General features: G+C 49.1%; 2 protein-coding genes across 15 annotated transcripts in view; both read left to right on the forward strand.

Annotated features, from left to right (window-relative positions):
• The window catches only part of ANK1 (ankyrin 1), a 329,883-nt gene extending 318,192 nt beyond the window's left edge, over nucleotides 1-11,691 (forward strand). For all 14 annotated transcript variants that reach the window (XM_060181879.1, XM_060181902.1, XM_060181866.1 and 11 more), the window contains one exon: nucleotides 9,048-11,691. In XM_060181879.1, the coding sequence (XP_060037862.1) occupies nucleotides 9,048-9,074 (27 nt within the window). In that variant the 3' untranslated portion in view covers nucleotides 9,075-11,691. The remainder of the gene's footprint in view (nucleotides 1-9,047) is intronic.
• Nucleotides 11,692-14,892: 3,201 nt separating this feature from the next.
• Nucleotides 14,893-24,820, forward strand: NKX6-3 (NK6 homeobox 3). Its single transcript, XM_007522763.2, has 3 exons — nucleotides 14,893-15,560; nucleotides 18,400-18,569; nucleotides 24,580-24,820. Exons 1-3 carry the CDS (start codon nucleotides 15,179-15,181, stop codon nucleotides 24,817-24,819), a joined length of 792 nt encoding a protein of 263 aa, XP_007522825.1. The 5' UTR covers nucleotides 14,893-15,178; the 3' UTR covers nucleotide 24,820.
• The last annotated feature ends 2,860 nt before the right edge of the window (nucleotides 24,821-27,680 follow it).

Below are 27,680 nucleotides of genomic sequence, written 5' to 3' on the forward strand. Positions count from 1 at the left end.
ACTTTACCAGCCCTCTGAGTCTCTGTCTCCTCATCAAGAAAACAGAGTCAGAACACCTCAGGAAGCACAAAACTATAGATTTGAGAGCACCTGCTTTATTAAGTGGTAAGCACTCAAGAATCTCAGTGGTGATACTCTCTTGGAAGTCTGGAGGTCGAGACCCAGGGCACTGGAGAAATGGACAGTGGTCACTGCTGGCTGTGGGATTTCAAAGCAAGTCTTCAGGAAAACAGGCAGCACTGGACTTGCTCTTGAACCTGGAGCCCACTAGAGTCCTAAGCCACCCAAGGTTTTCATTCCCCAAGGTGTCTCTGGAAGCAGGATCCTCCCTGACTTTCTAGTAAAGAGTGAAGCATGCAGGCCCCAGGGGTGGAGGGTATTCTCCCAGAATGTGGAGTGGATGGACTGTTGGGCCCTGCTGCATAGCCACATGTGTGTGGCATGTGCTGGTGTGCGGTGAGGGAGGGGGAACTGTCAGGATGCGGCTCTGCAGGGACCCCAGCGGCCAGGCAGTGGTGCGGTCTTCGGTGACCAGCTATGACCTCCAGCCTCCCTGAGGGATCCTGTACTGAGCTGCCCCGAGGTTCTTTCTTGTGCCCAGCTCGGGGCAGCTCAGTACAGGATGCATCGGGGTGGGCGTCAACTGGAGGAAGCAGGAAGCGAGGAAGCCTGGCGTCACTGACCAGGGGACGTTGCCATTTAAATCCACAGCAGGGGTAGCTCTGGAGACCCCAGCAGCAAGCAAAATAGCAGGGCCCACCTCCAAAGCCCCCAAAAGTGCTGACTTGGGGATTCCAACATATCTCAGCGCTTGGGCAAAAGGAGAGCTGGCAGATCCAGTTATAGGATAAAATTAGACCTGATTCCTCAGCAGCTTAAGGAGGTCACAGCATTAACCCCTGAGCTGCCAGGGGCAGTGTGGGGTTGGTAGAGAGGCTCCTGCCAGGCTGCTGGTAGGGAAGATTAGCTGTCATTCATCCTGGCAAGAATTCAAGCGTGCAAATAATCTGAAAAAGCTAAGAGTGAAGGAAAAGTACACTCTCTAGCTTTATTTCTCTTACAATAGCAGCAGCCGTGGCTTTAAATTTTACCTTCTGTTTGGCTGTGGCTCCCCTGACATTCCTGAACAGGAATGAATAGGAGAGACAGTCTAACAATCAGCAGTGGGGCCACTTGTAAGATTTGGATTCTTTTTCCCCAGTCATTTTTTTGATCATTGCTGGGGCTTCACTGTGCCAGGCCAGTATTTTCAGCTAGAAACAGAGAGGTAGGCAGAGACACTACAGCATCAAAGCTTCCTCCAGTGTAGTGAAAGCCAGGCTCAAACTCAGGTCATGTGCATGGCAAAGCAGGTGAACTATCCAGGTGAGCTATCTTGCCGACCCTCATTTTTTAAAAATGTATTTTTATCTTTATTTGATGGAGAGTAGGTGAGAGGAGGAGGGAGAGAGAGACCAGAGCACTGCTCAACTCTGATTTACGGTGGTCCTGGGGATTGAAGCTGGGACCTCAGAGCCTCAGGAATGAGTCTCTTGCATAACTATTAGGCTTTCTCTTCAAACCCAGCCTATATTTTTGTTTGTTTGTTTTGTTGTTGTTTTAATTTTCTGTAAATGATCTGCAAAATGGTTGAGGCCTGCATAGGTGAGGGTGCCACATACTGAACATGGGTGTCAGGAAAACCGAGCACCCTGGTTCCAGCAGCATGCTGGGGGCTTCTACCAAAAAGAGGCCAGGAGGCCTGGTGGAAACCATGGGTAGAGAGTTGTGTGCAGGCAGAGAATTTGGAGGCCACCTGTCATAGATTCCCCTCCTAGTCAGATAAACACTGCAGAGAATCAGGGAGGGGGCTGGAACTCCCTGGTCCTTAATACTCTCTAGCTCCCACTTGTGTCTTCCTTGTTTCTGGAGGCCACACTATCAAATTCTCCCCTGGTAGATAAAGTTTATTTAAACCCCAAAACCAATAACCACAATGCTTCCATGGCCATTCCCTGCTGTGTCCATGTGGGGAAACTGAGTCCTCCTCATGCGCATGACCCCGGCTGAGACTAGATCAGGCGGGACTCTGCTTTTCGGCTTTATACCACAGACACGTATCATACTGGAGGTCTAGGTAGCCACATAATTTGCATTTTGCTGTTGAGAATGGCCTCCAAGTTCAGTGCCAAGTGTTGCCGAACATCCTGAGACCAGGATCATAACCTGCCTTCTGGGGAAACCCGTATGTGTTGCATCCATTTTCTTCAGGCATGAGTTATATTGTGGTGGACTGGGAGTTTAATGTTCTGAGACAACAGTATGTAATAAATAAGGTGCATTTATTTACTTATTTATTTTGGCCACTAAGGCTTCATACCTCCAATTCCACCACTCCTGCTGGATTTATTTATTTTTCCTCGGGAAATGAATGGCAGAGAGAGAGAGAGAGAAAGGGAAGTAAGAGACACTATCTCCCTGCTTTGTAGTTTGTGAAGTTTCCCTTATGCGAAGCACTCCTATGTAGTGGTGGCGGTGGGGGAGGCAAGAACTGAACCCATGTCCTCACACACACGAGTGAGTCATCTCCCAACTTTTAAACAGTGCTTATTATTATTATTATTATTATTATTATTGGACAGAGAAATTGAGAGGGGTGGGGGAGATAGACAGGGTAAGAGACAGAGAGACACCTACAGCCCTACTACATCACTCATGAAGCTTTCCCCTGGTAGATGGGGGCCAGGGGCTTGAACCTGGGTCCTTGCACACTGTACTGTGAGCGCTTAACAAGGTGTGCCACTAGCTGGCCCCAATAAGGTGTCTTTAAACATAAGTATACATAAAACAGGACTTTTTATCAGCTAACAAAAATACAGTGAGCAGAGTTGCCAAACACTACATTTTCCTGAGGAGCTCTCAACTTTATAAATAGAACTATTGCAAATTGTGAGAATCAACTGCATTGGTTTCCAAGTGTCTGAAAATTGGGGCTTGAGAACCAAGCCCTGCCTCATCCTGTGTCCAAATGGAGTTACTTCACACAAGTAACTTAACCGCCTTCAACTGTTGCTTCTCTTTCTTTTTAAAGATTTATTTACCATGAAAGAGAGAGAATGAGCTAAGAGAAAGAGAGACCAGAACAATATTTTAGCTATAGCATAAATTGGTGGTAGGGCTTGAACCTTTGGCCTGTGGGGCTTTACCATACAGTCATGGGCTTTAGCAGAGCAGACTGTCTCCCCAGCCCTCCCCTGAGCTTCTGCCCCTTTGATGGGAGACGAAAGTAATCCCATCTAGATGTGACTGGACACCAGCAAAAGTTTCAAGATAATCACTGTAACTGAGAGTACTGCTGTGAAGAGTGGAGAACATGGGTTTGGGTATTCTGGCATGAAAGCAACTTAAGAGTATGAACCTGGGCAAGCCGGTTGACTTCCAGGAGCCGAAGTTTCCTTATCCACAAAATAGCAATAATGGGGTGGCAGAGACAGCATAATAATTATGCAAATAACTCTCATACCCCAGATTTAATCCCTAGTCACCATAAACCAGAGCTAAGTGGTGCTCTGGTAAAATAAATAAGTAAACAAATAAAGCAATAATGCCTGTATTTCCTATGGTGGAGGTCTACAGTGATCAAGAAGATTATTTTTATAAAAGGGCTATGTAAAGTTGTTGAAATCTAATCCACTGGTTTCTCAGTACCATCCATACCTTCTAAGAGTCTGCTTAAAATGCATATTCTTGGTCCCTGTCCAGCCTCACTGGATTAAAATTCCAGAATTCAGGATTCTGCGTCAAACTCCTCAAGTGATTTTATGCATGTAGGAGAGTGAGTTATCACAACTGGTTTTTCTTTTCCTCCCCACACCGTTTAGAAGTGATATGACTCAGTTCTTGGTTTTATTTTGAAAAAATGAGAATCCTTAACCTTAAAATATTAATGTTAATTTGGTTTTATATCTAAAATAGCATGGAAAGTTCTCCAAAGAAGAGGAACAGCCCCCCAGAGTAGAACACCTCTGTCCTAAGCCAGGAATGACTAGCTGCCATCACTCATTCTGACCACCACCACCCCACCACCACCCCACCCAACCCAACCACCGCCCCCCACACACACACTCACTCCCATCCTTGGGAAGGACTTCCTATGGGAGGTGGATGGGTGGGGAGGCTCTTCCTGTTGTATTCAAAAAGTTAGGCAAGTGTATGTTAGTCATGGCCTGACCATGTGGGGACAGACAGTAACAGGTGATGGGCTTTGCTTTGTGCCCTGTGTTCACATCCAAGTATTCTGGGGCCTGAATACTGCTCCAGGGGGCAGGGGGCAGGGCAGCTGAGCTGGGGGTGGGGCCAGCCCAGCAGGCCTCCAGTATGGGCAGCTGGGCCAGGGCCTTGCTTCTTGGCAGTCCCTGCTCCCTTTTTGTGGTCTGCTGCCTGAGGCTCTCCAAGCCATGCAGCCTGAGAAGACCGCTGCTGCCCTTTTTCAGTTTTTCTTTTTTGAGACACTTCTCACTCAGGCACTGTGGCTTCAAGACTAGCCTTAGTTCTGACCCTCCAGTTACCCCCCCCCCAAGTATATATATTTATACATCTGAGTATGTGTAAAAACTAATTGTTCTCTGGGCCTGGAGATTGCTCAACCAATAAAATGCCCACTGTCCCATGTGGAAGGACCTGGGTTGGAACTGCTGCCAGCACATGGGAGCATCATGTGGAAAGGAGGAGTTTCATGACTGTGGAATAGTACTGTTGTGCCTCTCCTGTTTCTCTCTCAGTCCCTGTTTCTCATTCTATCTGAAGAGAAAGGAAAGAAGGAAGGAACGAAGAGAAAAGAAGATAAAAGGAGAGGAAAGGAAAAGGAAGGGAAGGGGAGGGGAGGTGAGGGGAGGGGAGGGGAGGAGAGGAGAGGGGAGGGGAGGGGAGGAGAGGGGAGGGGAGGGGAGGGGAGGGGAGGGGAGGGGAGGGGAGGGGAAAAGGGGTAGGAATGTAAAGGAATTTGATTTTTTTTTTAAGATGTACTTATTTGAGAGAGTGAGGAAGAGAAACAGAGCGTTACATTGGCATATGCAATGCTGGGGATTGAAGTCAGGATCTCACTCTTGTAATTCAGAAACTCTGCCTGCTGCACTATCTCCTAGGCCACTGCAACTTGTTTTCTTTGGGTGACCTTTTTTTAATATTTATTTTTCAAAATATGTAATTATCCATGTATTTGATAGAATAGAGAGTAATTGAGGAAGGAGATATAAAGGGAGAGAGAGAGATACCTGCAGTCCTGCTTCACCAATTATGAAACCTATCCCCACCCCACCCCCAACCCACACACACACATACACACCCCAACCCTTCAGGTGAGGACTGAGGGCTTGAACCCATGCCCTTGGAAATGATAATGTGTGTGCTCAACCAGATGCACCACTGCCTCACCCCTGCTGTCTTGTTATATTGTGAGTTACAGTGTCCATTCTCCCACCCCAACCCCAACTCCCTAACCATTACAGGTATAGTGTAGTCAGATTGTGGGACAAAGGAAGGGACAAAGGAAACTGGGAAGGGGCAGGCACAAAGTGACAGAGCACAAAGAGAGGAAATGAGAAGAATCTGACCCACACAGCCAAGAGGGGAGGTGGGGGTGTTATCTTTAAAGAGCAAGATCTTTCTGTAAGGGCAGCCCAAAGGCAGGTATGGTGTTCCAGTCCTAATTGGCCAAAGATAAAGTGAACAATGATGCTAGAATGATCACAGAATCTTGAACTGGCTCCTCTGTGCCTCAGCAGAAAAGTGATTGGGAGACTGGGGGCCTGTCATGTCAAGGTTTCCTAGTCTGAGGTACACTTAGCACTAGGGGAGGCACCGCCAGCACCACTGGCACCCTACTCTTGCCCTCCAAGGGTTGACACCACTTCCAGGGGAATAATACCATCATGGAGAGACCAAACAAAAACTAGCATTTCCTAAGAGCCCAGCATTAGTGCCCACTTATACAGAGCTTGCCATCCTACGCACTTTGCCTTTATCTCTGTTGAGTGATACAGCCACCCCATGAAGCAGGCACCTTTCATATGGCCCTCTTTTTGCGTTTGTTAATATTTGCATTTCTTTATTTTGATAGAGTCAGAATTTGAGAGGGGAGAGGGAGATAAACAGGGAGAGAGAAAGAGAGATGCCTGAAGTACTGTTTCACTACTTGTGAAGCTTCCCTCTTGCAGGTGGGTACTGGGGGCTTGAACCCAGGACCTTATGCACTGTAATGTACCAGCACCCACCCATGGCCCTTGTTTTACAGCAGGAGAAACAGAGTCATAGAAAACATAAGCAGCTTGAGCAAGGTCATGTCCCAGGAACTCAGCAGATAGGATGTACACTCAGTCCAGGATCAGGGCTCATGTGTGTAACCACAATATTCTAAAAGTGATGGAGGGGAGAGTTACTGCAGTGGAGAGGAGAGAGACAAGAGGAGTTCTCAGGAAGCCCTCATGCAGAACAGGGTGGTGGGCAGAGTTTCAGCAGAGAGTAAAGTGGGCTGTGTTCTTGACAGGAGAGAGCAGCAAATGCAGGCAGATAATCAGGGACAACATGGCTGGCAGGAAACAGAAGTGTTCCCTCCGTGGTCACAACTACTTCAAACTACGGCTGTAAAAACTGATTTTCTGTTTTGTTTTTCAGCTTTAGAGCAGCTTCTGAAGTGGAGGAGATAGCATAATGGTTATGCAAAAGACTTTCATGCCTAAGGCTCCAAAGTCCCAGGTTCAGTCCCCAGTACAACCATATCCCAGAGCTTAACAGTGCTCTGAGGGGAAAAAAAAAAAGAAATCAAAAACATCTCCTGGCAAAGAGCACTGTTGATACTATCCCTGAGGAACCCCTGAGTTGATTTCTCTTAGGTCACCCCCCCCCACCCCGACACACACTAGCTCACTCCCAACCCTGACACCTGACAGGGTCCAAAATAGCTCCCTTAGGGAAGAGTTCTGCCTCAGAATGAGCTTCTGTCTTTCTGTGTCACTTCCCATTCCACTCAGAAGACTGTCAACTCCTCTGTCTCAGTGTCCCCCAGGGTCACCAAGATGGAATCCTGAGCAGCTGTGTTGTAAAGCAGGGATTTTTACTCCACGCTGGAGATGAGGCTCCATGGGGTGACAGGACTAAGAACTGTGAGCCTCGGGCTGTAGAATGTGGACTTAGCTCTGCTATCTTCCAGGCTAAGACCCACAAGATGCTAGGGAGCATGTGGCCACCCCCCAAAGGCCACTTTACCATGACAGAGATCATTGCTTTACAGGGGGTAGGGAGAGGGGCCAAAGGCACAAGCAGTGAGAATTTGTAACCCATGAATTGGGTGGTGAATCACCCCATGGAGCACACACACTACTTTGTAAAGACCTGGGTTCAAGCCCCTGGTCTCCACCTGCAGGGAGGAAGCTTCATGACTGGTAGAGCGGTGCTGCAGATGTCTCTTCTTCTCTGTGTCTCTCACCATCTATAGAGATTTAAAAAAAAAAAAGAAAAGGAGAGGAAGTGGGGCGGTAGCGCAGCTGGTTAAGCGCCAAGTGGCGCCAAGCGCAAGGACCAGAGTAAGGATCCCGGTTCAAGCCCCCAGCTCCCCACCTGCAGGGGAGTCACTTCACAGGTGGTGAAGCAGGTCTGCAGGTGTCTATCTTTCTCTCTCCCTCTCTGTCTTCCCCTCCTCTCTCCATTTCTCTCTGTCCTATCTAACAACAACATCAATAATAACAATAATAGTAACTACAACAATAAAACAAGGGCAACAAAAGGGAAAATAAATATTTTAAAAAATAATTTCAAAAAAAAAAAAAGAAGAAGAAAGGGAGAAAATTAAAGGAAGGAAAGAAGGAAGGGGGGAAAAAAGGAAAGGAAAGGGAAAAGAAGATTTGAAAAAGGCCACTGGTAACAGTGAAGTTGTGCAGACACAAATCCCACACATAACCCTGGTGGCAAAAAGAAAGAAATCAAGCTTGTGGGCAGAGCTAAGAGGAGCTGTTGTTCTTAAAGCCTTGAGATCCTAAGATCATGGTCACATCTGACCTAGCTCTGGGAACCCAGGACTAGCACACAGCAGAAACAAGAGCACACTGGCTGGGTGGAGCTGAGAAAAAAGGGACACTTCTGCCTAGGCGAGTTTTTTTTTTTTTTTTTTCTACCAGGGTTATCAATGGGGGCTCAGTGCCTACAAGATGAATCCACCACTCCTGGTGGCCATTTTTCCCTTTTTTGTTGTTGTTGTTGTTGTTGTTTGTTTTCTGTTATTTGATAGGACAAAGAAATTGAGAGGCGAGAGAGGATAAGAAAGATAGACACCTGCAGACCTGCTTCACTACTGGTGAAGCATCTCCACTGCAGGGGAGGAATGGGGGCGGGGGGCTCGAACCCAGGTCCTTATACATGGTAATGTGTACATTTAACTGAGCGTGCCACTGTCCAACATCCTAACTGAGCCCTTTCTAGGACAAACTTGGATTTATGAAAATAGCACCTTTTCTGTGTACAGAATTCTACCTAGGTGACTGTATCAGCCTGGGAGCCTTTGATGTCTTTGAAGTTCAAAGGCCTTGCACAGGAGCATTTTCTTATCTTAATTTTTTCTTTTTTGATAGGACAGATAAATTGAGAAAGTAGAGGAGATAGGCACCTGCTTCAATGCTTAAGCTTCCCCACACACACACAGGTGGGCAGTGAGGGCATGAGCCCAAGAGCGTGGTAACATGATGTGCCACAGCTTAGCCCCCCCACAGAAGCATTTTCTGGGGTCCTCATCCATGTGGCAGGAACTCAGTAAACCACCTGAGAGGCAGCCTTTGAGCTACAGGTGGGCCAGAGTGTTCAGTATTTCAGGGTTTGGGGCTCCAAGCTCAATGCCTTTCAGCACACTACCTTGCTGGGGGGTGGGCGGGGGGGGGGGAAGGGAGGGAGGGGGTACCTTTCTTGAATCAAGCCTTCTCTAAGCACTGAACTCTGCACTTGGAGGGGGGTGGAGGAGGGAGGGTTGCTGGGAGTTGCAGCTCTCCATTCTGAATGGCTCCTTCTCTCTTTGTGCCCCTCAGGATCATACTTCGACCCCCAATCCCTGAACTCCACACACTTTGCCATGCACACAGGAGGAGAGCGGGACGGAAGGCTGCAGAAGGGCACACACCTCCAGGCATGACCTCTGTAAGGGGCTTCCTTTAGTCTCCTATTCGCATGAACGACTGGCATGACTCCTCAATCCTGCCTCTAGTGATGACAACAAGGATGGATCTCTGCTGGGAATCAGGACAAAAGCAGCAAGAAGGAGAAAAGAGAGAGAGAGAGAGAGAGAGAGAGAGAGAAGAAAGAGAGAGGGTGAAGGATAGAAAACTAGCCTGAGCAAGTGCGTGAATGCGAACATGAACAAGGGCTCTTTTGTGGCTGGGGATGATATATTTTTTTAAAAAATCATTTTAGTTTTAACTTGTTACAGGGTACTCTTTTTTCAACCTCATCTGTAAGAAATCCATGCGGGCTTCCTGGAATAGGCAGGAAAAATATAAAAAAGAAAACTAGGTATGAAACCAGTTTCACACCTTACCAGGTCCCTATCTGCCAGTCTTCCTCACCTGTACCCCTCCATTCCACATCCAACAGTCCCCTCCTCCCACTGCGTGCTACATGCTATTCACACTCACACACACACCCACACACACACACACCTCCCCTCTATTCAGTATAAACACAGATTTTACTGTGACATCCGAAACTGTATAGAATCTCCTGTGGATAAACTGGAGTTTTATATGTCATATCTCTCCCTCTCCCTCTCCCTCTCTCTCTCTCTCTCTCTCTCTCTCTGTCTGCCAGTTTCAGCATCAATCATCTTCCCATGGAAAATATTACCTTTAGAGTGCATTCAGGGTTCCTTGTGTTAGGGACTTAAGAATCTGTGGCAAGGGCCCCGTCCCCACCCTCACCCCCAGGCTTAGTGGTAAGGTAGAGGCAGCGGGGGAGGGGCAGTCCCCCATATGAGAGAGTCTTCACTCTCAATGGGGGAGGGGTCAGAGGGGGCTATGGCTGTCCCAGGATTGCACCAGCATGTTCAATAGAGAAGAGGTTTTCTATATCTTCAGCACTTATATCATAGTCTGTGTTCAAAGTGTAAACTGTACAGTAATCAGCCTTGTGTATATGAAAAACAATACAAACAAACAATAAATACTATGCAAACCAATAGAAACACTTTAGCAGTATGTACAAAGCACTAATAATAGCTCAGCTCCTGAGGACTTCTCCGGGCTGTGGAAGAAGGAGCTACATAGCCTGTCTCTCCGTGAAAGAGGAAGGAAGGGCAGGAGGGCTAGAGAATGGATCTGCCAGTTCTTAGAGGGCGACCGCCCTCCCCGAGCTCCCAGAGCGAACTTGGTGCTCTAACTCCAGGCAGCCGGCAGGTTGGGGGCATCTAAGATGGACAGCCTCGGTCTCCCCTCACCCCCCACCCTAGCCAAGTCCCTGAGGCCCCTCCACTTCACCAGGGAGAGGGGGCAAGGGGCTACTTCTGGACCACATGCCCAGCGTGGGGAGGAGGAGGAGCAGGAGAAGGAGGAGGAGGACAGAGCCGCTGACCACCGGGAGGCCCGGGGCTGGGCTGGAAACCCGCCTCGGCTAAGCCCCAGTCTGGGGCAGCAAGGAAACTGCTGGCTGGCTGTTCTTCGCCTCGGTGCCATCAGGGAAGAGCCTTAAAGTTACACTAGAGCCTCCGGCGGAGGGAGGCCCGAATCAGCACAATCCTGGCGCCGCCCTGCCGGACGGGCACCCCCTTCGGGCCAACAGAAGGACTACTGCTAGGCTCTTCTACTCGCACGGGAGCCTGGGGGGGCGGAAGTCCAGTGACCCTCCTCCCCGCCGCTCTGCCGGTCACATTCAGACCTTCCAAGCCGCACAGAAGCTCCCTCCTTCCACGGCCCCGGCGCGCGCCCCCAGCCGCACGAGCCCGACGTCGTACGCCGCGGAGCCGGCGCCTGGGCGCTCAAGATTGGACCGAGCGGGTTTCGCTTTTGCTTTCTTAGAGGGACGAGAGTGGCATCAGAGCTGGCGGCCTCACTTCCCACCCACCTCGGGCTTGCATGGAGGAAGTGCAGCCTCAGCCCCACCCCGGGATGGGGGGTGGCGAGGGAGGAGCGCAGAGCTACCCGGGGAGGGGCCTTGGGAGACCCGCCCGGGAGACCCAAGTTCCCCCGTGGCCTTACGCCCTCCACTCCCGGGCCGCCGCGGCCGCCCAGCCCCGCAGGCCCTCGCAGAGCTCCCCGTGGGCCCCGCGGCTCCTGGCTATGCTTTGGCACCTCGCTCCGTCTGGCTTGGCCGCTTGCCCGCCAGCCCCAGCCCTCGGCGGCATAGCTGCTCGCTCCAGTTGCTCGTAGTAGCTGTTGGGGGTGGGGGAGTTTGGGGTCTCCACTTGATGCCTATAGAATGCTGCAGTCTGCACCTTAGACGCTTTTTAGAAGTTTTGGAATTACCTTGAATTTTTTTAATTGTTACGGGAAAGAAAATAAAAACTAATAACAAAAAACACACAACCAAACGAATATTTTCTTGGGTTCTCTCCCACCTGCTCTGTTATTGGGAGAGAACCCTCATTCCCACTTCACCCCACCCCACTCTGATGGATAGACCATTCTCCCTACACCAGCTCAATCAACAAATGTCAAGATTAATAAAGAAATGGACTCATGTAAAGGGCTCCATCTCGCCTTCCTGATTCGTCTTGGGCGGGGGTGGGGGTGGGGGGTTGAGGTGCTGGGACAAGAAGGGGTACAGGGGAGTGGGATCAGTCTGGTTAAGGAGTCTGGGAGTGAGATCAGTCAGCAGGGATGTCAGTGGATGGTGAGGGGGTGGGGGTGGGGTTGCCTCTTCTGGTAACCTGGGAAGTCCCTTAAACAGGACTGCCCACTCTGGGAGAAGCCCTGAACCCCGGAAATGGCAAAGCAGAGGTTTATCAAGCCTAATGACTACCATGAGATGGGGCAAGTCCCAGACCACTAGGCTACTTGGCTGAGTCCACAGCTGGCATTCAGTAAGGGATACCTGCTAGCCCTCTCCAGGAGGGTGTCTGACCTTGGTATTCAATACTGTCTGATATTCAAGAATGTGCCAGAAAACCATCCCACTCCTTGCTAGATTTAAAACACTTCATTCAGGGCCAATCAGCAAGATGGCCTTAGTCTCCCTGTCTGTTGAGTGGGGGAGTGGAAGGTGAGATTAAGCTATTGCTGCAGCATTCTGTCAGCCTGGGATTCCTCACCACGAATGACTTTGTCAGGCTTGGCATTAAATAAGAGTCCAGTGGGATAGGCAGAGACACACCCACTAGAGTGCACACATTACTATGCCTGAGGACCCAGGGTACAGATTGCTCTCCCCACCTGCAGGAGGGGAAGGGTCACAAGCAGTAGTGCTGTGCTGCAGGTGTCTCTTTGTGTCTCCCTCACTATCCCTCTCTATTTCTCTCAAACTCTCAGAAAAAGAAAGAAAAGAGGAGAGGAAAAGAATCAGATCATGGGACCAAGTGGTGGCTCACCTGGTAGAGTGCACATGTTACCATGTACACGGACCCAAGTTCAAGCCCCTGGTCCCTCTTTTTTTTTTAGGGGGTTGGGGGGCAGCTTCACCTGTAGTGGAGTAATCCTGCACATGTCTCTACTCTCTCAACTTTATCTTTCTGTCTTTCACCCTCTTTGAAAGAAAGAAAGAAAGAAAGAAAGAAAGAAAGAAAGAAAAAGAATTGCCACAAGGAACTGTGGAATGATCATGCAGGCAAGTCCCAGAAATAACCCTGGTGGAAAGAAAGGAGAAAAAGAAAGAAAGAAAGAAAGAAAGAAAGAAAGAAAGAAAGAAAGAAAGAAGAGGAAGAATTCTCTGCAGCCTTCTCACCCTCATAAGTTCCAATCATTAAGGAGTCACAGTCCCATCCTCACTCAGAATCAGCAGTCTGACTCAGAATTGGGGAGGCTACCAAGGCCAAGAGACCAGCCACAGCTGTGACACTGACTTTCCCAGAAAACTTTTCAAAGCATAAATGCTAGGGGTAGAGATAGAGGGTGGTGGGTAGCTGGGTGACCACACTGGGATTTGGGATTAAATTTCCCAAATGATTCTGACAAGCAATTGGGTTATGCAGCCAGCTCAGACAGAGTCCATGTTCTTGCTTTTTCACCCCAATTTCTAGAAACACAATCACCGCTTACTACAAAGCAAATCATTTATGCTCCAGAGAGCATGACTGAGAAAGACAGCCCTACCAGTATAAGCTGGTGACAGCAACCCAGGAACAGTCAGGATGTATGACAGAGATGCCATCCCAGGCTCTGAACCTTCTGCCTCTACTGGAAATGGAGATAAAGGCTGGGAAAGGGCACCCCTTGTCTCCCTATGGAGACAAGTGTGGCCCCACACTGTAAGAATTCAAGGTCCCTTCCCCAGTCTGATCAGAAAGGCCTTGACAGTTGCCATTATAAAAGCAGAAGTCCATCTGGCTACCAGTCACTCATTTCCCTGCCTTATTGCATATTCAAAGTAATAAACATGCTGATTTTACAGGGGTTGGAGTAAAGGGAATGGTGCTGCCCTTTAAGAAATAACCTAGTAGGGGCTGGAAAGTGGTGCACCCAGTAGAATGAACATGTTACAATCAGCAGGGATCCAGGTTCAAGCCTCTGGTCCCTGTCTGCAGGGGGGCAGCTTCTCAAGTGACGAAGCATTGGCTACTGGTATCTCTATTTCCCCATCCCCTCTCAACTTCTTTGTCTCTATCCAAAATAATAATTAATTAATTAATATTTAAAAATATAAAGAATGCTAGTACCTGGGAAGTGGGTTCTGACTCCCTGTTTGTTAAATGGGAGATCAACCTCAGTAGAGTCATGTGGTGTCAAAATTCATTAAAAAACAAAAAGTGGGGTAGGGGGTAGCCCCATTCATCAAATATTTGTTGAGTGCCAGCCAACTGCCCTACACAGGGACCTACCTGGAGCCAATGGCCATTTCAGCTATCAGAGACTTCCTACCCCAGCACTGGGCCAGTCAGAGTGTGGCAACTGCTCCATCCAAGGCACAGATGGCTCCTCTGGTGGGCAGAAGAGGGGATAGGGGAGGGGACAAGGAACAGGAAAAAAATTCTGGTAGAGGGCCTCAGGAATGGCTGCCCAGAGATGGGAATAGGGAGAAGAGCACACATTCTCACAACTACCCCACACACATACAGACACACACACATATACACACCCTCCCCCTATCTGCCCAGCAGGATCCCATCCCCAGGCTCTCTCTGACTTGTCAAAAGGATTTTCACCTCCCCAACACACACACACACACACACACACACACACACACACACACACACACACACACACTTCAAAGCCAGTCTCCACACTTACCCATCCCAGCATGAGGAAGCCAGGGAAATATCCACTCAGATTCCACACTCCCAGAGGAGCCAAAACAGCTCAGGACAGAGATTCCTACCCCAGGCTCCCCAACCCTCAGAGAAGTACCTGCAGGAACTGTGACTTTGGCTGCCACCAGATCCGTCCTGATAGCCACCTCCTTTTGTATGCTGGACTTAGAGGACTGGGAGCATGTGAACCCTCTGAGGATGAACCAGAGCTCATTCCCTCCCTCTCTCTCTTTCTGACACACACACACACACACACACACACACAGAGAGAGAGAGAGAGAGAGAGAGAGAGAGAGAGAGAGAGTCAATCTTTCAAAGTGCAATTTGTCTCGGGGAAGCCAATGTGAGGCCCCTGTGTGCTTCCACCAATGGCAGCGCTGCTCCAGCTGCTCAGCCAGTCTCAGGCCTGTATTCTAATGGGCACTATCTTTATCAGGGAAATGTTGCTTCTTTGAACTTCAACTTCTCATGGAGGGTCCCCAGACTCTGAGGCTGAGGAGGGGTCCGAACTGAGGTGTGGAGAACTAGCCTTTCCTGGGATAGGAGTTTGGCAGCCCGGAGGCCTCACCTGCAGAAGCACCTGACCTCCAAGCTGACGTGGGCGCCGTGTGCTGGGCGAGGGTTTGGCCGCAGGCCCCAGGTGGGAGGGCAGTCTGGGGCTGGGCTCGTGACCCTTCCAGCCTGCCATGGGATTTGGGGCCCAAGCATCAGGTCTGAGACTCTAAGAGCCAGGTCTGGGTTCTCCACCTTAGCACGTCCAGCTCTGGAGCCATGGAATCCAACCTGCAGGGGACCTTCCTGCTGAACAACACGCCACTGGCTCAGTTCTCGGAGATGAAGGCGCCTGTATGCCAATACTCAGTGCAGAACTCCTTCTACAAGCTCAGCGCGCCGGGGCTGGGTCCCCAGCTGGCAGCAGGAACCCCCCACGGGATCACGGACATTCTGAGCAGGCCCGTGGCCACTCCGAACAGTGGCCTGCTTTCCAGCTACCCCCACGTGGCGGGCTTTGGTGGACTCGGGTCGCAAGGGGTCTACTATGGCCCCCAGGTGGGGAATTTCTCCAAGACCGGGAACGAGTACCCCACCCGGACCCGGAACTGCTGGGCAGACACCGGCCAGGACTGGCGAGGCGGGCGGCAGTGCAGCCACCGTGAGTACAGGGCAGAGCCACCAGACCAGGACTAGCAGGCAGGGGAGAGGGGTGGGGGGTCTCCAGGGGTGGTCACCTGGTGCCTCACTCTGCCTAAGAACCCTTAGACAGCCCCAATTCAACCCCTCAGGTCATCTCTCAGCCCCAGAAAGGGCTTAAGTAATTCAACCTCCAAAACTCTACGATCTGTGCCTGAACCCCACTTCCTAGCCATTTTCCCATCTGCCATTTCAGTTGCACCTCCATGAAAAAATCGGGGCGGGGGGAAATCTTCAGATCTGGAGAAGACCACACAGCCCATCCCCATGTCGCGTAGGCTCTCGCCCACAGCTGTTTCTTTCTCCCAACTATTTTTCTTCTCAAGCTGGCCAGTGCTGGTTCCAGGGTTTGGAGCTTGGCACCTTCCCCAAAAGCCCACTTGCATCCTGGCACCATTCAGAGATGTGAAATGCTGCCCAGTCCCATTATTGTCCTTGTGTGATCGGAGGAACTGTCCCCACTCCTGGGGTTTATGTCAATAGCAGTGCCCCAGCCTCCAGGAGTCGCTGCTGAGTCAGGCTGATGAATCCTTGGTGGGGAAGGAAGGGTGCATTTCTCACCTCCTTCATCCTCACTTCTCTTTTTTTATTTTTCTTTAATATTGTATTTATTCATATGTTTTAATAAAAGAGATATAGAGAGAAAAATACAGAGAGAGAGGCCAGAGCACTGCTCACCTCTGGCTTATAATAGGGTTAGGGATTTAACCTGAGAGCCTTAGGCAGGAAAGTTTTTTTCATGCTGTCTCCCCAGCCCTAGTTCTTGGTTTCTGAAGAACAATCTGGGCTTCCCAGACAGGCTCCCCTGTGCAGGTCAAGGATACTGGCCTGGGAAGCAGGAAGAGTCACAGTGACTGCTGATGCAGCCCCTGAGCCACGCATGTCCTGGGCTGGTCAGAGAAGGGGGCAGAGGTACAGGGAGACCCCACTGCTCTCTGGCCTCAGGGCACTCTCACTGCAGGAGGGGCTTAGGGCCAGTCCAGGGAATGCCAGTAAAATGTGCCTGTCTCCCCTTCTGCTACTCTGCTCCAGGCAATGACACACTGTCTGATCGCTCACCTTTCATTCACCCCAGAACACAGCACATCCTATGGGGTGAAGACTTCAACTTTTGGAGCCTGTTTAATTATTCAGTCTCTCTCTCTCTCTCTCCCTCTCTGTCTCTATCAAAAAACAAATAAACAAACAAAACAAATTAAAACACACACACACACACACACACACACACACACACACACACACACACACAGAGACCACAGCATAAAGCTTCCTTCAGCGCACTGGGGGACAAGGTTGAACCTGGGTCATGCCCATGGCAAAGCAGTACACTATCCAAGTGAACTATTTCAGTGACCCTGAGGGTTGTTTTAAACCTTGGACTAGCTCTCACTTTCACCTAACCCCACCCCATACACACATCACCTTCTCTTTACCCCTGTTCGTCAGTCTCATATGTACACACACACACACACACACACACACACCTTTTGAAAGAAAGCCAGTGTCAGAACTAAGTACTGGCAGAAAGAAGAACAAAGGTGCTGGTCTCTCGGGAAGTCTCTTTCCATTTCTGTGCCTCAATTGCCTCACCTGTGTCAAGAAGAGACATGCCATGGGCTGCACAAAACCCAGCACATGGTCATTCTGCTTCCCTTTCCTGGAAGCCCTCCAGTTCTGGCCTTCCTCCCAGCAAACTTCCCTAGTAAGGTAGGGGAGGGTAGGCGAGCTTTGTGCCTCTGTGCCCAGACTTTCTGGCATGGAAAGAGCTACATGACAACCTGAACCTGGTGAGGGGAGAGAGGGCAGTCGGATGAGGCTTGTAATATGGGATGCCAGGAGCAAGGCAATGGGGAGCAGTGCCCAGAATCCTAGGGCTATAGTAGTAGGTGGAATGTACCAAATCTGTTTCTGGGTGACCTGAAGAAACACCTCAGAGTTCAAGAGGAATTTTTTTTTCCATATCCAGGGCTACACTGCCCTGGTCCAGCTCCCCCCCCCCCCCCCAGATAGAGACAGAGAGGCAGACAAGAGAGTGAAAGAGACCACAGCACCACCAACGCTTCCTTCAATACAGTAGAGACAGAGTTTAATACTGGGCCACTCACATGACAATGCAATGCACTAACTGAGTGAGCTATTGTTCCGGCCCCAGGAGGAAACATACCACCCTGAGGAGAAAGCAGCATTGCTGAGCAGTAAGAACACTTAGCAGAGAGGCAGGAAGCCCACTTTCAAGCTCCCTCTGTTAGTAGCTGTCACCTGAGGCAGATGTTCTCTTGGAATCCCTGCTGACCCAGACTCAGCAGAGGCCGCTGTCTCTATGTTGAGAAGGTCAGAAAAGCCATTCTCTTGAGAAGCCACCCCCAGCCCCCAGACAGCTTCAGTGGCCATTCCATAGAAGGGAGCTTGCCCAGTGAGAGGCAGGGCAGGAGGCTGGGTGGTGGCATATCTGGTTGAGCACACATATGACCATACTCAAGGGCCTGGGTTCAAGCCTCCAATCTTCATCTGCAGAAAGGGAGGCTTCACAGGTAGTGAAGCAGGACTGTAGGTGGTCTATCTTTCTCTATCCCTCTCTATCTCCCCCCTCTCTTTTCAGTTTTTCTCTGTCCTATTCAATAAAGGGGGGGGATGGCTGCTGGGAGTGGTGGATTTGTATTGCTTGCACTGAGCCCAAGCAATAACCCTGGTGACAGTAAAAAGGAGAAGGAGAAAAGACAAAGGAAGGATAAGAAAAGAGGCAGAGCAGGGGTGACCCTCTCATGAATCCCACTAAGCACTGATCTCCTTCCTCTTACCAGCCCCGGATCCTTTGAATGACAGCATCCACAAGAAAAAGCACACCCGACCTACCTTCACAGGCCACCAGATCTTTGCCCTGGAGAAGACCTTTGAGCAGACCAAGTACTTGGCTGGTCCTGAACGGGCACGGCTGGCATACTCACTGGGGATGACCGAGTCCCAGGTCAAGGTGAGTCTATTGGGGGGGGAGGGAGGAGTGAGGAAGGTGAGAAGCCCACACTAGACAGGATCCTGTGTGGGGAGAAGCAGCCTTGATAACCCCACCAGAAGCAGCAGCTCTCGCTCTCCACCAGAATGCCGGTGTGTGGACACTTGTCCACCAGAGATTATATGATTACTATAACAACAACAACAAAATGCTGGGCTGGGAGGTGGCTCCAAAGTAGATAGATCACTTGTTTTGTATGTGTGAGGTGGTGGGTTCAATCCCCAGGGTCACATTTTAAAAATTACAGAAGGGGCTGGACAGTAGGTAGTACACAGGGTTAAGAGCACATAGTGTAAGGACCCATGCAAGGATCCTGGTGTGAGCCCCTGGCTCCCCACCTGCAGAGCGGTTTCTTCACAAGCAGGTATGCAGGTATCTATCTTTCTCTCCTCCCCTCTGTCTTCCCCTATTCTCTCAATTTCTTTCTGTCCTGTCTAATAAAATGGGAGAGGAGTGGCTTCCAGGGGCAGTGGATTTGTAGTGTCAGTGCTGAGCCCCAGAGATAACCCTGGAGACAAAAAAAAAAAAATGGCAGAGTGGTACTCTGGTGTCTCTCAATTAAGAAAAAAAAGGCTTTCAAAGGACTAGAGATTGCTCACCAGTAGAGTGCACACTTAAATCCCATGTTCAAGGAACCAGGTTTGAATCCCTGACTATCACATACAAACACCATGCAAATGGAAAGGTTCACCAACTGTGGAGTAGAGTTGTGGTGTCACTCCTTCTCTATGTCTTTCTCTTCCTCTCTGTTTCTGAACTTGTAGCTTCAGTGTAAGAGTTTGCCAGAGGACAAGCCAAATAGCTCACTTGAATAGTGTTCTGCTTTGCTATATGTACAACCCAGGCTTGACCCCAGTTCCACTGCATTGAAGGAAATGTTGGTGCTATAATCTCCATCTCTCTCTCCTTCCCTCCCTCCCTCCCTCTCCCTCTCCCTCCTCTCTGTCTCTCTCTCTCTCTTTCTCTTTTCTGTATCTGTCTCTACTTAAAATGAGAGAAAGAAAGAGAGAGAGAAAGGAGGAGAAGAAAAGAAAAAGAGTTCACCAGGAATGGTAGAATCACTCAGACTACAGTCCCAGAAACAACTCCTGGTGGGAAAAAAAAAAACAAAAACAAAAAACCCTGTCAGTACTGAGTCCCATTTTAAGAACAGTTCCCATTCAGTCCTTAAGGAGACCATTAAGGCGACCATTATTGCACCTATTTCAGGTGATACAATCTCAGCTGAGCCTCTAGCTAAAGATCACCTGGCTGGTAAGTGCAGAGCTGGCAGTGAAACCAAGAATTTTTTTTTAATTTCTTTATGGGGAAACTAATGTTTTACATTCAACAGTAAATACAATAGTTTGTACATGCATAACATTTCCCAGTTTTCCATATAACAATACAACCCCCACTAGGTCCTCTGTCATCCTTCATGGACCTGTATTCTCCCCACCCACCCACCCCAGAGTCTTTTACTTTGGTGCAATACGCCAATTCCTGTTCAGGTTCTACTTGTGTTTTCTTTACTGATCTTGTTTTTCAACTTCTGCCTGAGAGCGAGATCATCCCATATTCATCCTTCTGTTTCTGACTTATTTCACTTAACATGAATTTTTCAAGGTCCATCCAAGATCGGCTGAAAACGGTGAAGTCACCATTTTTTATAGCTGAGTAGTATTCCATTGTGTATATAGACCACAACTTGCTCAGTCACTCATCTGTTGTTGGACACCTGGGTTGCTTCCAGGTTTTGGCTATTACAAATTGTGCTGCTAAGAACATATGTGTACACAGATCTTTTTGGATGGATATGTTGGGTTCCTTAGGATCTATCCCCAGGAGAGGAATTGCAGGATCATAGGGTAGGTCCATTTCTATCCTTCTGAGAGTTCTCCAGACTGTTCTCCACAGAGGCTGGACCAATTGACATTCCCACGAGCAGTGTAGGAGGATTCCTTTGAACCCACAACCTCTCCAGCATTTGCTGCTGTTACCTTTTCTGATGTATGACATTCTCACAGGAGTGAAGTGGTATCTCATTGTTGTCTTTATTTGCATTTCTCTGACAATCAGAGACTTGGAGCATTTTTTCATGTGTTTCTCGGCCTCTTGGATCTCTTCTGTGATGAATATTCTGTCCATGTCCTCTCTCCATTTTTGGATGGGGTTATTTGTTGTCTTGTTGTTAAGATTTGCAAGTTCTTTATATATTCTGGTTATTAGCCTCTTGTCTGATGTATGGCATGTAAAGATCTTCTCCCATTCTTGTGAGGGGTCTCTTGGTTTGGGTAGTGGTTTCTTTTGCTGTGCAGAAGCTTTTTAATTGGATGTAGTCCCAACAGTTTATGCTTGCCTTAGTCTTCTTTGTAATTGGATTCGTTTCATTGAAGATATCTTTAAAATTTATGTGGAAATGTGAGGTTCCTGCTGTCTTAGGGTTCCAAAAGACAATCGATAGTTAATGTTATCATCACATTAATTGGTAATTGGGTTAACTTTGAAAAGTCCTTTTGTTAGGGTTTGCTGTATAGTACCCAGTATCTTGTATATAGCTGTGCTATTGGTTGCTTCTGATCTACTTGGTCTAGGCTTTTGAGAGAGTCTGCATATCAATTACACAGCCTATATATTAAAAAGATTCAGTTTGTGTTTTGAAAAACTTCGAGACATACAATGAATTTTCCCCCTCTCATATTAATTAACTAGTGATTTATATGACTACATTTTACTAGGAGTGTACATAAACACCATTCCCACCACCAAAAGACTGTGACCCATCCCTCCCACCCACTCCCACCCCCCACTGGCCCAGGAAGCTGCATGTCTACCCCTCATCACAGGGTTGCATGCATGATAAAGCAGGCCCTCTCCTGGGTGAACTATTTGGTTGGCCTCAGGTTTATCAAACTTCAGGGTGAAGAAAAACATCACCTCCTACCCACACACAAGGAAACAAAGTTAGAGGGATATGGGACATAGGAGACCTGGAGGGGCTGCAGGGGTGTAGGGGGAAGAGGGCAGAGGTCCACATTTCACAGAGCTGTTGGCAGACCAACTCCCACCCCAGACAACCTTGACTCTCCTAGAGACTAACCGGGACAGCACAGAAAAGAGCTTGGTGCTCTGCTAGTATGGCCACTTCTATGAAATGGTGGCAAGTTCGTGGGCAAGTGTGGACCAGGTCTGGGTTTGCTGGGTAGCTGGCAGCCCCTGCTTATCCAGTGAGCCCTCCAAAGCCTCCTTGCCAGCCTGTGTTACCTCCAGTGGAGGTCTAGCAGCCAGCTGCAAAGTAGGGTAAGTTCTCTGCACTTTTCAACTGTCACCAGTCATAAGCAACATCCCTTATACGCGGATATCTTCGCCCACCCTGTCCAACGCTTGACGTCTCGTCATCCAATCTGGTCTCCACGCCTACACTGAGCTTCTCTGTTCCAGACTCTTGGAAACAGAGTTGGCAGTCAGCTGAGGTAAAGAACAAACACCTCATCACAGACCCCTGCAAGTGTCAACCCGGCTTTGACCTAGCACGTTATGATTGGGCCCTCCTTAATCGCTATCGAACAGGCCATGGCCGGTGCGCCGCTATGTTCCATCGCTGGGGAGCCAGAGACGACCCGAACTGCCCCTGCAGCTCCAGACAGACTATGACCCACATAGTCAACGACTGCCACCTCTCCAGATTCAAAGGAGGTCTCGAAACTTTACATCAGGCTCAACCTGACGCTGTTGACTGGCTACGGAAGAAGGGCAAACGCCAGAAGAAGAAGAAGAAGAAGAAGAAGAAGAAGAAGCAACATCCCTTATCTTTACAACAAGGGGGCAGTTATTTATAAAGTTCAGTGAAGTACAGAGCTAAGAGAAGGGATCTTTCTTTCCTTCATTGTAACAGAGCCAGGGGTTGTTACTTTGTTGTTTTTTTAATTTTCTTATTATTTGTTTTTTAAAAATTTGAGGGGATATGAGCAGACCTTGGCTTCAGGAGTGACGTGTTAGTAGAATCTAACAATAGTATTGTAAGCAGTATCATATCATTACTCTGAGTTCTAATGAAGGCTAGAGAAAATAATGTTAGAGAACTAGCCCATTAACAGGAATTTACAGCTTCACCATGTAAAAGGGCACTTTTTTCAAATGTTTACCTTTCTCCAGCAAAGAATCAATTACAGACCTCCCACCTTCCACACCCCATAAAGATCTTTGGTCTATACTCCCAAAGGAATGAAGAATAGGGAAGCTCCTAAGGGCTGGGGGTGGTGGGAATGGGATATGGAACCCTGGTGGTGGAAATTGTATGGAATTGTACCCCCTCCTATCCTACAATCTTCTCAATCATTACCAAATCACTAATGAAATTAAAAAAGAAAAAAAATGAGGGGAGGAGATTAGCAGTTTTCCCATCTCACCATGGTAGGTGTCTGCAGAACACTCTCTCCTCCAGTTTAGGTCCTTTCCGCTCATGCTGTACCTGGACCTGAAAGTCCCTCCTTCCCCCTCCCCCCCTCCTGCCCACAGTTCTCCTTGTCCTTCTTACCCAGAATCCTTTGCTTTGGTGAAAACCATCATACCAGTCCAGGTTTTGCAATATTTCTTAATTTTATTTTCTATAGAGACAGAGAGAAATTACGAGGGGAAGGGGAGAAAGAGAGGTACCTGCAACACTGCATCACCGTGTGTGAAGCCTCCCCCTACAGAACTGGGCACTTGAACCCATGTCCTTGTGCATAGTAATATGTGCACTCTATCAGGTGGCTCCATGTGTTGTTGTAGTAGTGGTAGTGGTGATATTTTAATTGCCGGCAGGCAGGTTTATCATTGTGGCTCAGTGCCTACATGATGAATCCACCACAGCTTCTCTCCCTCTCCCCCTTTCTCTCTCTCTCTCTCTTTTATAGAGACATAAATCAAGAGGAGAGTGGGAATAGAGAGGGAGAGAAAGACAGATACTAGCAGCAGTGCTTCATACACATAAGCTGCCTGCTGCAGGTAGGAGCCAGGGGCTTGATCCTTATGCATTGTAACGTGTGTTCTATCAGGGGCGCATTGCTGTTTTAAGGCTAATTTGTCATTCAGATAGAGATAGACAGACACATAGAAAGACACCACACAATCAGAACTTCCTCCCCTACCTCAGCACCTCCCAGGTCTGATGCAGGTGACAAGGTAAGTGAGCTAGTTTTCTGACCCAGAAGGGACACCTCTTGAACTACCCTCTCCTGAGCTACAGATAAATAAGCAAATAAATAAAACCTTTCCCATGAGGGTCTTTCCAGCATTCTCCATCCATTTGCCCAGATGGTAAAGAAGAAAATCAGAGGAGGACTAGCTCACTGTGTTCAAAACATACACTGCTATTTCTATTATCTCCCCCTCTCAGTGGGAAGTCATGTGAATAAGACCACTTAGTCCATTTCCCAGCCATTTAATTTCTCCCTTCCTTCCTTCCTTCCTTCCTATTTATTTTTAAAAATGTTTTTATTTATTAATTATTGGACAGAGACAGAGAGAAACTAAGAAGGGAGGGGGAGATGAGACGGAGAGAGACAGAGACATCTGCAGCACTGCTTCCCCACTCGTGAAGCTTTTCCTCTGCAGGTGAGAACCAGGGACTTGAACCAGGGTCCTTGTTCACTGTAATGTGTGTGCTGAACCTGGTGCGCCCCTCTTTCTATTTCTTCTCTTCTACATCTTTCGCTTTCTTTCTTCCTTTCTATTTCCTCTTCCTTTCTTTCTCTATTTCTTCCCTCTTTCCTTCCTTTCTTTTTTTCATTTCATCTCTTCTAACTAGTGTGCTACTCAGTTCTGGCCTGTGGTGGAGCTGGGGATTGAACCTGGGTGATCTAGCATCTTGGGCATGAGAGTCTATTGCATACACATCTGTGCAGTCTCCCCAGCCTTCATTTATCACTAGTTTATTTTTAAAGAGCTGTCCAGAGGGGAAAGGGCCCAGAGCACTGCGTGTGACACCCCCCCTCCTCTCCCCCACCAGGTTTGGTTCCAGAACCGAAGGACCAAGTGGCGGAAGAAAAGCGCCCTGGAGCCGTCGTCCTCCACATCACGGGCCCTGGGTGGTGCGGGCTCGGGAGGGGAGCGGCCGGCCTCCGAGACCGAGGACGACGAGTACAACAAGCCGCTCGACCCGGACTCAGACGACGAGAAGATCCGCCTGCTTCTCCGCAAGCACCGCGCCGCCTTCTCGGTGCTGAGCCTGGGTGCACACAGCGTGTGAGGCCCGCGCACCACCCACCTGGCCGGGGGAGCGGGGCAGAGCCTGCTCTGGGGGAGGAGGGAGAGGGCGGGAGAGGGAGGAATGGCAGTAGGGGTGCTTGGTGCACAGAGGCTAGCCCAGCTGTGCGGGAGGAGGGGATGGAAAGGGGACAACCAGCCTCCCTGCCGTCTTGCAGCTCTGTGCACCAGGCCTGGCCCTCCAAGCTCTGCAAGCAGTTCGGTACCCGGGTTCATGAAAATGACAGGGCTCCCCCCCCCCCCATGCAGCTGTAGGAGTTGGCCAGGGCAAGGGGCTTCATTCTGCTCTGAGAGTTAAGAGACTTGGGTTCACGGCATGTCAGAATCTGCAGGCCTGTGCACACAGAGGCTCCCCCTCTGCCCCTGGGGGCTAGGGACAGGGCCAAACACTTTACCCAGGCTAGAGAGGGAATCCATCACCTCCTGGAGTCCCAGTGCTGGGGGAAACACCCACTGCACCCTAATTCCAGGACCACACTTCAGAGCAGAGAGATTCTCCCAGTCCCTTTATCTTTACTTCGCCCTGGAGAGGGATCAAGGAATGGAGAGAGAAGCACCCAGTGGCTGGGAAAAGGGGGTTGTAAGGGAGACAGAGACAAAAGGATGTTAGTAGCTAAGCCTGCACCCCTTGTCCTCCCCTGCTACACACACACACACACACACACACACACACACACACTCCTCCCAGGCTTCTCTTATTGTTAATGCGATGACAGAACCACATAGAAAGGCAGGGGCCATCGGGCTGTGGGCAGACCTCAGAATCCCTACTCCTCCCACAGGGGTCCCCATGAAGGAAAAGAAAGTTCCCCAGAGGACAGGCTGCACTGTCGGTTGTGGCCAGGTGTTGGGCTGCACCATGGAGAAGAGAGAGAGAGGAGGTCTGGAGCAAATGGATACACAGATCTTTATTATAGGATGGGGGGGGGGGTGGCTCAGGCCATGTGGAGTCAGCTGACAATGGCCATCCCCACTACCTCACTACTGGGCAAGAAGGAGAGGGCGCTGAGAGAGAGAGCCCAGAGAGAGAAGGGGGGGGGGGAAGTGAGAGAGCTTTTATTGGGCAACAACCAGGGGTGATGTGCGGGGGCAGGATTGGTTGAAGGGGGCACTGCTAGGATTTTGCGGGGTGTGGTAAAACCTGGGGGCAGAGACTGCATCAGAATAATTCCTCAGCATCACTGCACCAAGAGTTTGCATGCACCCCAGGCTCTTCCTTTCCTCAGATCACCCCCTGGGCCTGGGCCTGGAGCAGCAGCATTGGGGTGGACTCAGGTGGTTCTGTGCCTGGACAGGTGGGAGGGGCTGGGCTGGGGGAGGTGGGTGGGAGCTGTCCAGAGAAGAATGCGACCCAGCAGGGACCTAGCGTTGGCCCATCTTCATGAGCTATAAATAAATAAATGGTAAAATTAAAAGAAGAGTCTCCACTTGGCTCGTGTACTTCTGTGAATCTGGCTGTGGGATCCCAGACATGCCAGCTTGGGGGGAGGGGGGTGGCAGGAGAGGAGGCTTGGTCTGCCAGCAGGTGCTCTGTTATGGATTAGGGTGGGGGTGGGGGCAGGATCTGTGCCTTGAGCATGCCCAAACCTTGCCTAGCATTGGTCAACTTGAAAATTGTTAGTTGAAATAGCTCACTTGGATAATGGACTACGTTGCCATGTGCACAACCTAGGTTTGAGTCCAGCACAAACACTGAAGGAAGCTTCAGTGTTGTGGTGTTTAATTACTCTGTCTCTGTGTAGTATTATTATTTAGAGACGGAGAGAAGGGAGGAGGAGATACAGACATCTGCAGCACTGCTTCACCACTCATGAAGCTTTCCCTGTGCAAGTGGAGGCCAGGGGGTTGAACCTAGGTCCTTGAACACTATAATGTGTACACTTAACCAGGTGTGACACCACTTGCCCCACCCCCACCCCCCGTCCCTGTCTTCATATGGAGAAAAAAAAAGTCATGCTGAACCAGTGAAAGCTTGGTAATGACGAAGAAAAACAAAAGAAAGAATTGGAATTGGAGAAGATGATGTTCAGTAAAGCAAGTAAGGAGGTGAAGAACAACTACGGAATGGTTCACTCATATGCAGAATATAGATAATTAAATATACAAATGTAAAAAAAAATCAACCCATTTTCATGACTGTGGGAGAACTGTAGTGGTTATCTATGGGGATGGGGATGGGAACACAGACCTTTGGTGATGAGAGTGGTGAAAACAAATTAATTAAATTTTTAAAAGAAAAAGAAAAGAAAGAAGAGAAAGAAAAAAGAAAATTGCTCTGGGTAGAGGCTGGGCAGTGACACATAGTTACCTTGTCTGAAGACGTAGGTTCAAGACCTGTAAGATGTGGGGGAGTTCTCCTGGAAGCAGTAAAATCACATTTGTGCAAGCATACTTCCCAGCACACACACACACACACACACACACACGCAACATAGAACTAATAAACTAAACTCCAGTAAACAATATTTCTACACTTTTCCCATATTTGGGAGCTACTCTCTTCCCTGATCCACCTTTCTAGCCCCTTTCCCAGCCATGACATCATCTACCCAGACAATAACTTGGGTCCATCTGCATATCAGATGTCAGGCTCAGACAAAAACTAGTAAAGTCATGGGCACCTTGGAATATACCTAAAATAGACCTATTAGCTATATCCAAAATGGAGACCCCAAATCTTCATCTGCAATATTCTTGTCTTTAGGTTCATGATGAGTCAACAATCTGTTTGGCTTTATATGTTAACTCTTTTTTCAGCCACCAGGTTCCATGATGCCAAACAGACTTCCCTGGGCAGACAACCCCATCATTGTGTCCTGGAGACCCGCTTCCCCAGAGCTCTGC

This window comes from Erinaceus europaeus, chromosome 2, assembly GCF_950295315.1.
Source record: "Erinaceus europaeus chromosome 2, mEriEur2.1, whole genome shotgun sequence".
Classification (NCBI taxonomy): Eukaryota; Metazoa; Chordata; class Mammalia; order Eulipotyphla; family Erinaceidae; genus Erinaceus; species Erinaceus europaeus.